The sequence below is a fragment of the Schistocerca nitens genome, chromosome 5 (genome assembly GCF_023898315.1).
Source record: "Schistocerca nitens isolate TAMUIC-IGC-003100 chromosome 5, iqSchNite1.1, whole genome shotgun sequence".
NCBI classification, from domain to species: domain Eukaryota; kingdom Metazoa; phylum Arthropoda; class Insecta; order Orthoptera; family Acrididae; genus Schistocerca; species Schistocerca nitens.
The window spans coordinates 817,629,999-817,639,501 of record NC_064618.1 but is presented as its reverse complement, the minus strand read 5'-3'; the positions used below and the strand labels follow the sequence as shown (position 1 = coordinate 817,639,501).

General features: G+C 45.8%; 1 protein-coding gene across 1 annotated transcript in view; it reads left to right on the top strand.

Moving 5' to 3' along the window:
• The first annotated feature begins 282 nt into the window (after window positions 1-282).
• Window positions 283-9,503, top strand: part of LOC126260738 (atrial natriuretic peptide receptor 3-like) — a 368,052-nt gene continuing 358,831 nt past the window's right edge. The window contains exon 1 of the mRNA XM_049958076.1: window positions 283-529. Within this exon, the coding sequence (XP_049814033.1) occupies window positions 283-529 (247 nt within the window). The remainder of the gene's footprint in view (window positions 530-9,503) is intronic.

Genomic DNA, 9,503 nt, shown 5'->3' with positions numbered 1-9,503 from the left:
CAGCTCAGGACTGAATGCGCCCGGCTGAATAGACTTCTTTCATACACAGCTCCCACAGACTGGTTTCACTCAAAGAATGAATGAATAGTCCAACCTATCCGTAAACTATAATTCACTGAAATGATTTTCTTTATTTGCTTGCTCCCGTAGACTTGTTTCACTCGAAAGTATGTGTGAACGAATAATTCATTCGATAAGTCGATTGTGTTCCAGTGACCGACCCAATCGATTGTTTCCGTTCGGTTGTTTCCCATCACTAATCGAGGCTGACGACGTCTTTCGATGCCGCAGGTGCGCGCGGGTGTGATCCTGCCGGCTAACTCCAGCGAGTTCTACCCGACGCTGGAGCGCGTGATGCCGCTGCTGGAGATGGCCGCCGCCCGCGCGGAGGCCGAGCTCAACATCTCGTTCGACTTCATCCAGGCGGACTCGGGCTGCCAGGCGCAGTACTCGTCCGCCATCGCCGTCGAGCAGTACTCCACCGACTGCGTGCACGTCTTCCTGGGCCCCACCTGCGAGTACGACCTGGGTGAGTACCCTGCCTCTGGAGCACATCCCACTGGCCTGGATACGGCTGCGCTCTACACAACGCACACAGCAGTGCGCATGCTGCCTGCCTGAGTGATCGGCGTCCACTGCTACGTGGATGTTTTCCGCTATCGTTCACTTGCATATAGCCTGTGAATTTTCAGTACGCGCATGTGCGGCGCTCTTCCCTTACCACTGCACCTCAACCTACCTTCCTCTTTGCGTTTAGTGCAGTTAACAACATCAACTGTAACGAGTCTATTATTCACTTGCCGGCCTGGGTGGCCAAGCGGTTAAAGGCGCTACAGTCTGGAACCGCGCGAACGCTACGGTCGCAGGTTACAATCCTCCCTCGGGCATGGATGTGTCTGCTGTCTCTAGGTTAGTTAGGTTTAAGTAGTTCTGAGTTCTAGGGGACTGATGACCTAAGAAGTTAAGTCCCATAGGGCTCAGAGCCATTTGAACCATTTTTATTATTCACTTGAGTATGTCGTGTATCTCGACGGAACTTCCTATTACACTACTGGCCATTAAAATTGCTACACCACGAAGATAACGTGCTACAGACGCGAAATTTAACCGACTGGAAGACGATGCTGTGATATGCAAATGATTAGCTTTTCAGAGCATTCACACAAGGTTGGCGCCGGTGGTGACACCTACAACGTGCTGACATGAGGGTAGTCTCCAACCGATTTCTCATACACAAACAGCAGTTGACCGGCGTTGCCTGCTGAAACGTTGTTGTGATGCCTCGTGTAAGGAGGAGAAATGCGTACCATCACGTTTCCGACTTTGATAAAGGTCGGATTGTAGCCTATCGCGATTGCGGTTTATCATATCACGACATTGCTGCTCGCGTTGGCCGAGATCCAATGACTGTTAGCAGAATATGGAATCGGTGGGTTCAGGAGGGTAATACGGAACGCCGTGCTGCATCCCAACGGCCTCATATCACTAGCAGTCGAGATGACAAGCATCTTATCCGCATGGCTGTAACGGATCGTGCGGCCACGTCTCGATCCCTGAGTCAACAGATCGCGACTTTTGCAAGACAACATCCATCTGCACGAACAGTTCGACGACGTTTGCAACAGCATGGACTATCAGCTCGGAGACCGTGGCTGCGGTTGCCCTTGACGCTGCATCACAGACGGGAGCGCCTGCGATGGTGTACTTGACGACGAACGTGGGTGCACGAATGGCAAAACGTCATTTTTTCGGGTGAATCCAGGTTCTGTTTACATAATCATGATGGTCGCATCCGTGTTTGGCGACATCGCAGTGAACGCACATATTGGAAGCGTGTATTCGTCATCGCCATACTGGCGTATCACCCGGCGTGTTAGTACGAGGTGCCATTGGTTAGACGTCTCGGTCACTTCTTGTTCGCATTGACCACACTGAACAGTGGACGTTACATTTCAGATGTGTTACGACCCGTGCCTCTACCCTTCATACCCTTCATTCGATCCCTGCGAAACCCTACATTTCAGCAGGATAATGCACGACCGCATGTTGTAGGTCCTATACGGGCCTTTCTGCATACAGAAAATGTTCGATTGCTGCCATGGCCAGCACTTTCTCCAGATCTCTCACCAATTGAAAACGTCTGGTCAATGGTGGTCGACAACTGGCTCGTCACAATACGCCAGTCACTACTCTTGATGGACTGTGGTATCGTGTTGAAGCTCCTTGGGCAGCTGTACCTGTACAGGCCATCCAAGCTTTGACTCAATGCCCAGGCGTATCGAGGCCGTTATTACGGCCAGAGGTGGTTGTTCTCGGTACTGATTTCTCAGGATCTATGAACCCAAATTGCGTGAAAATGTAGTCACATGCCAGTTCTAGTATAATATATTTGTCCAATGATTACCCGTTTATCATTTGCATTTCTTCTTTTTGTAGCAATTTTAATGGTGAGTGGTGTAATTACAAATAAAGTTGGCAATCATAATCAGTTGTCACGTTCATCAACGTAAATAATTAGGTGACTCAAATGAAAACATTAAAAGTTTCATAAGATTTCATAAAGTTGTGTGATGCCATTGGTAGGTGGCGACAGTGCTCCTTGAGGTTCAGAAAGTGACTGGCAGATGACAGAATCATGCTACAACGCAGGGCAAAGCAGCAGCGACCACTGTCGACATGCAACGCGACTGAGTAGCGATCTGTAATACGTTTTTTGTGAAACAACTGTCAAATCAATCGAAATTCGTCGCAGAGTGACTGCGCAGTACGGTGATCCGTGTCTGTCGTTGCAGAAAGTGTACGAGTGGTGGAAGAAGCAAGCGGTGTAACTTCTGCAGTGGATGCCCCGAGATCAGGAAAAGCTTATTGCATTGTGACAGACGAGAACGTTGCGTTATAGCTGCCTCTGGATCACGAGATCCCAGGTTAGATACCCGGCCGGGTTGGGGATTTTCTCTGACCAGGGTCTGGTTGCTTGTGTTGTCCTCATTGTTTCATCATCATCATCATCATCATGACCATCATCAAGCGTGACAGTGGCTAAATTGGACAGTGTAAAAAATGGGACTTTGTACGGGTGCTAATGACCACGCCGTTGAGCGCCACACAAACCAAAAATAATCATCTCATCATCATCATCATCATCACGTTGCGTTAGCGAAAGAGCTTGTAAAGCAGAACAGACGCGTAACTTTGAACGAAATAGCCACAAGTTTGAAGATTAGCATTGGTTCAGTGCAGAATATTGTTCACAATGGACTGCACATCACTAAGGTGTCTGCAAGATGAGTATGATGTCACTTTGCTAGCAAATTGAAAGGCCATTCTGTCGATACCTGTGAAGAACCGTCGTATCGTTTTTACGTTGAAGGAGATGCATTTCTTGGAAAAAATTGTTACAGGCAATGAGACTAGGGTCCACTATCGCCAACAGGAGACGAAAAGTTTAAGCAAGGAACTCAACCAGCTGCTGGACAAGTCATGCTCAGTCTCATCTGCGATGCAAATGGAGTAATTTTGCAGCATTACGTGGGTAGGAGAGGGCTGATAGCCGGTACGTTTTATTCAGACATGCTGAAAAATCAATTTCATCCTCCTTCAGGAGTAAACGATGAGTACTCTTACTTTTCACTTCACGAGTGTGCTACAGCATGACAACGCCAAATCACATACGGCCCGTAAGACAGTTGACACTACTCAGAAAATTAAGTCTGAATGTATGGTCCATCGTTCTTATTCGTCAGACCTCGCCCCTAGTGTCTCTCACCTGTTTGGTGCACTCAGAGTTGCAATGGGAGGCAGCCATTACAGAACTGACAAAGTGGTGAAAACTGTAGTGCATGACTGGCTACTCACACGGCCAAAATACAAGGGGCGTTCAAAAAGAAACGAGCCGGAGGCATACTTACAGAAACCAGTAACCGTATGTTTGAAGTATTGACCCTGGATGTTGAGACACTTGTCTCACTGTGACACAAGTCGGTGAATGACTGTCTCTTAAAATTCCCAGGGCTGTGATGTTAAACAGTTCCGCACTTAACGTCGTCCGAGGTGAATCGTTTGCCCCTCGGAGCATTTTTAAGGGGACAAAAAATGGCGCAATCACAAGGAGAGATGTGTATCTTGAAGTTTTCCCGGCGTATTGATTGGTCCATCATATTTCGGGCTTGCAGCCGGATCACGTTGACATCTTGGCACGATATTTCGGCTAACAAACATGCAGCCATCTTCAGGTGAGTACGAGACTGAAGATTACTGTTTTTTTTTTCTTTATTGATTTTCAATTCCCCCCGAAGGGGGCGGGCTGGCAGCAGCTTACTACGCTGCTCTACAGTCTACAGACTTTTGTTTAAAAAAGGAAGAAGAAAGAAACAAGGAAAAACAGGCGATAAAATGGTGATTTAAAGTGTAAAATGGCGTAAAAATGCGGAAAGTTAAAACAGAAAGCAAAAGGGGTTGGCAATGTTGATAAAATACACAGGAATCAGACAAGTAACATAGTAGACACACAATTAAAAAACATGGCGACAGTCTGGTTTCTGTTCGCAAGTGATAAAAAAAAAGCACACCCAGCGACTGTATGATGGCTGTTCGCTACACTTCCCAAAAGACACAACACAGAGCACCCACTGGAAAAACACACTGTAAAACACTGCACGAAAAAGGCGGCACAAAGATGGCACTCCCGATCCAAGGCAGATGGGGGGGGGGTACGTGGAGTAGGGGGAAAAACAAGGAGGGAGGAGAGGAAAAAACGAAAAAGGGGGGAACCAAGGAGGGAGAGAACTAATAAAGGGGGAGAAGGGCAGACGCGAGACGGAATGAGAGGAGGCAGAGGAGGGAAATGTAAAAGGACTCGGGGGAGAGAAGGGGGCAAAGAGAGGGGAGGTGTGGAAGAAAGAGGATGGAAGGGGGGGAGAGGGAGCCCGGGAAAAGGACAGAGGAAAGGAGGGGGAGTGAGGATCAGAGTTGATAGGAGGGATAAATGGAGGGAGAGAGGGCATCATCTGGGAGGGGGAGTTGATGGAAGCCACCTTGGGAAAGGAGATGTAGGGTGTAGAGATGGAGGGTAGGGGGGACACAACGGTGAAGACATGGCAGGGGGCGGGGAGAAGATTACTGGTGCGCGTCGTTCTATATATACCTGCGCAGTGGAGAAGGCTAATACCGCGCCCCCTATCTAATTTGGCGCGCTCTGCAGCAGAAGCGGGCTGCGCATGCGTAGTGGTGTACCTACATTTGCGCTATCTGTCGTAAAGCGCCTTCGCGCAGCTGAGGCGCGGTAGTCGAAAGTATAAAATCAATTTTCGTCAGCCGTCGCACTAGATGCAGACCCATGTCTCTGTGAAGCGATTAAAGAAATTACAGGATCCCATGCTTTATCCATCTGAAAGCCGCTGTCTAGATTAATAAGATCTTTTGCCAATCGTATCTCCACGGAATCCTTGATAATGGATTCCCAAAAAGATCTAGTTGTCGCTAAAATTTTTGTTCCACAATAATCCATGGAGTGTCCCGACGAAATACAGTATCCTGGAAGAGTCTGGTGATGTGATATATTTAATTTACCGTAATGTGTTGTTGACAAGGAGACCTACATTCATGACAATGTTTTTTGGATCGTTTAGTTTTCTCAGTAACAACTGTTATATTCGCGGGTCACACATTGTCAGTTTGTCAAGTAGTTGCAGAGTAACCAGCGTCTGGTATATCCGTGTCTGGGCCTGAAGGGTACGCACTTCATTATTTTAATATTGCTCAAATGAAGAAAAGGAATAGAACCCGTTGGTAAGTTCCCATTTCCAACATTCCGTGTTAAAAATACTATGGGTTATGCGGATTCAACCAACACTGAAACAGAATTGGAGATTTATTTTTGTGGGAATTGTTAACTTTTTCTCATTCGAAGAAGCATCGCCATTTAGAGTAACGGTTACGTTTCTCTTGTTTCCAGTTTTAATCGTGTTTTTTATGTCATAACACAGTATAATTTGCACAAAATCAGCTTCTAGAAATTGTTCCAAAAGAATTCTGAAACAGAATCTTACACAAAACCTCACTGTGTCGGTTTGCAGTTACATAAGAGGAGAAATTTTATGATCATTTTCATGCTAGGAAATTATCGTTACGCAAGGTAGCGCTGACTCTTAGAAATTGCAGTCACTGCAGTGAAAATGAAATAAAAACTACATCTTATGTTATATCGACATACAGGGTGAAGAAAAATTGGCACACTCGGACTTCATAGCGCGATTCCTCACTTCCAGCAATAGAAAAATGTCTCTCAGAATTTCGTCCTGCCCATATTTCCGGCAGTAAATGGACGTTAAAGATTGATAATCTGGCAACACTGTAATCTCATGTGCGGTAATTATCTCTGTCAGCATATGATTGTGGTGCTGTGCAATTGCCGGCCGAATTGGCCGTGCGGTTAAAGGCGCTGCAGTCTGGAACCGCAAGACCGCTACGGTCGCAGGTTCGAATCCTGCCTCGGGCATGGATGTTTGTGATGTCCTTAGGTTAGTTACGTTTAACTAGTTCTAAGTTCTAGGGGACTAATGACCTCAGCAGTTGAGTCCCATAGTAATGATAGCCATTTTTTTGCTGTGCAATTGGTGCAGTGAATAGCGTTTTGGTTTAGTATACAGGCGGTTGAGGATTCGATTTTGGGTCGAGCCGTATTTGTTTTTATTTACTAATGTCATTCTGTCATATAATACTGTAGTACACACCAATTCGTAAGCCACGTGATAGATGGTTGGAAATTGTTTGGAAATTATTTGCAAAGTGCGTTGCTAGCCCTACTGATGACGTAAGGATATAAGGAAACGTAATGTACATGAACGTGGGAAAAATAATAGTTGGTACTAATCAGTGGGGCCATTGGGGCAGGTTACACAGAAAACAGGTTTGGAATTTAGTAGATGTAGTGGTGTGAAACAAGCCACGTGCATGACGTGCAAAAGGTTTCTTTAAGAGCTGAACGTTGAAAACGATTGTGCTTCCTTTCTGTATCGTACGACGATTAAGACACCAGATACAGTATCACGCAGACTACATTCAGCAAATAAAAACGAATATGCCTCGATCCAGAATCGAACCCATGACCTCCTGCATATTAACCCAAAACGCTATGCACTGCGTGAACTGCACAGCACTACTACTAAATACTTACAGAGTTGGTTACCGTACATGTGATTACAGTGTTGCCAGATTGCCTATCTTTAACCTTCATTTACTGCCGGAAATATGCGCAGGACGAAATTCTGAGAAAGACTTTTTGTATTGCTAGTGTGTGAGGAATTGCGCTGTGATGTCCGAGGGCGCGAATTTTTCTTCACCCTGTACATAGGAAAGGTCCGTGTGTTAACAATTTGACAAAATGCTTTCCTCCTTGTATGTTATCAGTCTCCAAAAACTCGCTTCGATGTCTGGAGCGGTTTAGGAGATATGAGGTATATTATGAATATTTCGTTCTCACAGACGTGCGATCGGGAGTGATTGCGTTAGGTTCGATCGGAGGCAAGTAGAAATCTCTTCCCAAGTCTAAAGAAAAATTCAGTATACTAGCTAAATTTCATATGCACCAAATGCAAAATTATAGCAACCCCTATTTTCCGTAGCAAATTTTTCGAATTTTGCGCGGTGTCTACATCTACATCTACATCTACATTTATACTCCGCAAGCCACCCAACGGTGTGTGGCGGAGGGCACTTTACGTGCCACTGTCATTACCTCCCTTTTCTGTTCCAGTCGCGTATGGTTCGCGGGAAGAACGACTGTCTGAAAGCCTCCGTACGCGCTCTAATCTCTCTAATTTTACATTCGTGATCTCCTCGGGAGGTATAAGTAGGGGGAAGCAATATATTCGATACCTCATCCAGAAACGCACCCTCTCGAAACCTGGCGAGCAAGCTACACCGCGATGCAGAGCGCCTCTCTTGCAGAGTCTGCCACTTCAGTTTGCTAAACATCTCCGTAACGCTATCACGGTTACCAAATAACCCTGTGACGGAACGCGCCGCTCTTCTTTGGATCTTCTCTATCTCTTCCGTCAACCCGATCTGGTACGGATCCCACACTGATGAGGAATACTCAAGTACAGGTCGAACGAGTGTTTTCTAAGCCACCTCCTTTGTTGATGGACTACATTTTCTAAGGACTCTCCCAATGAATCTCAACCTGGTACCCGCCTTACCAACAATTAATTTTATATGATCATTCCACTTCAAATCGTTCCGCACGCATACTCCCAGATATTTTACAGAAGTAACTGCTACCAGTGTTTGTTCCGCTATCATGTAATCATACAATAAAGGATCCTTCTTTCTATGTATTCGCAATACATTACATTTGTCTATGTTAAGGGTCAGTTGCCACTCCCTGCACCAAGTGCCTATCCGCTGCAGATCTTTCTGCATTTCGCCACAATTTTCTAATACTGCAACTTCTCTGTATACTACAGCATCATCCGCAAAAAGCCGCATGGAACTTCCGACACTATCTACTAGGTCATTTATATATATTGTGAAAAGTAATGGTCCCATAACACTGCCCTGTGGCACGCCAGAGGTTACTTTAACGTCTGTAGCCGTCTCTCCACTGATAACAACATGCTGTGTTCTGTTTGCTAAAAATTCTTCAATCCAGCCACACAGCTGGTCTGATATTCCGTAGGCTCTTACTTGGTTTGTCAGGCGACAGTGCGGAACTGTACCGAACGCCTTCCGGAAGTCAAGGAAAATAGCATCTACCTGTGAGCCTGTATCTAATATTTTCTGGGTCTCATGAACAAATAAAGCGAGCTGGGTCTCACACGATCGCTGTTTCCGGAATCCATATTGATTCCTACAGAGTAGATTCTGCGTTTCCAAAAACGACATGATACTCGAGCAAAAAACATGTTCTAAATTCTACAACAGATCGATGTCAGAGATATAGGTCTATAGTTTTGCGCATCTACTCGACGACCCTTCTTGAAAACTGGGACTACCTGTGCTCTTTTCCAATCATTTGGAACCCTCCGTTCCACTAGAGACTTGCGGTACACGGCTGTTAGAAGGGGGGCAAGTTCTTTCGCGTACTCTGTGTAGAATCGAATTGGTATCCCGTCAGGTCCAGTGGACTTTCCTCTGTTCAGTGATTCCAGTTGCTTTTCTATTCCTTGGACACTTATTTCGATGTCAGCCATTTTTTCGTTTGTGCGAGGATTTAGAGAAGGAACTGCAGTGCGGTCTTCCTCTGTGAAACAGCTTTGGAAAAAGGTGTTTAGTATTTCAGCTTTACGCGTGTCCTCCTCTGTTCCGATGCCATCATCATCCCGGAGTGTCTGGATATGCTGTCTTACTTAAATGGGTATATCACAATAAGTATGACCATTCGGGAGATTATGAGCACTTCGCGACGAAGCTGACGTATATCGCTACAAGTAACGCCAAAATCAAATATTTTTACTCAGTGGTTACTGTATGATCGTTTGAGAAAGATAACAGGGAGGCCGCGC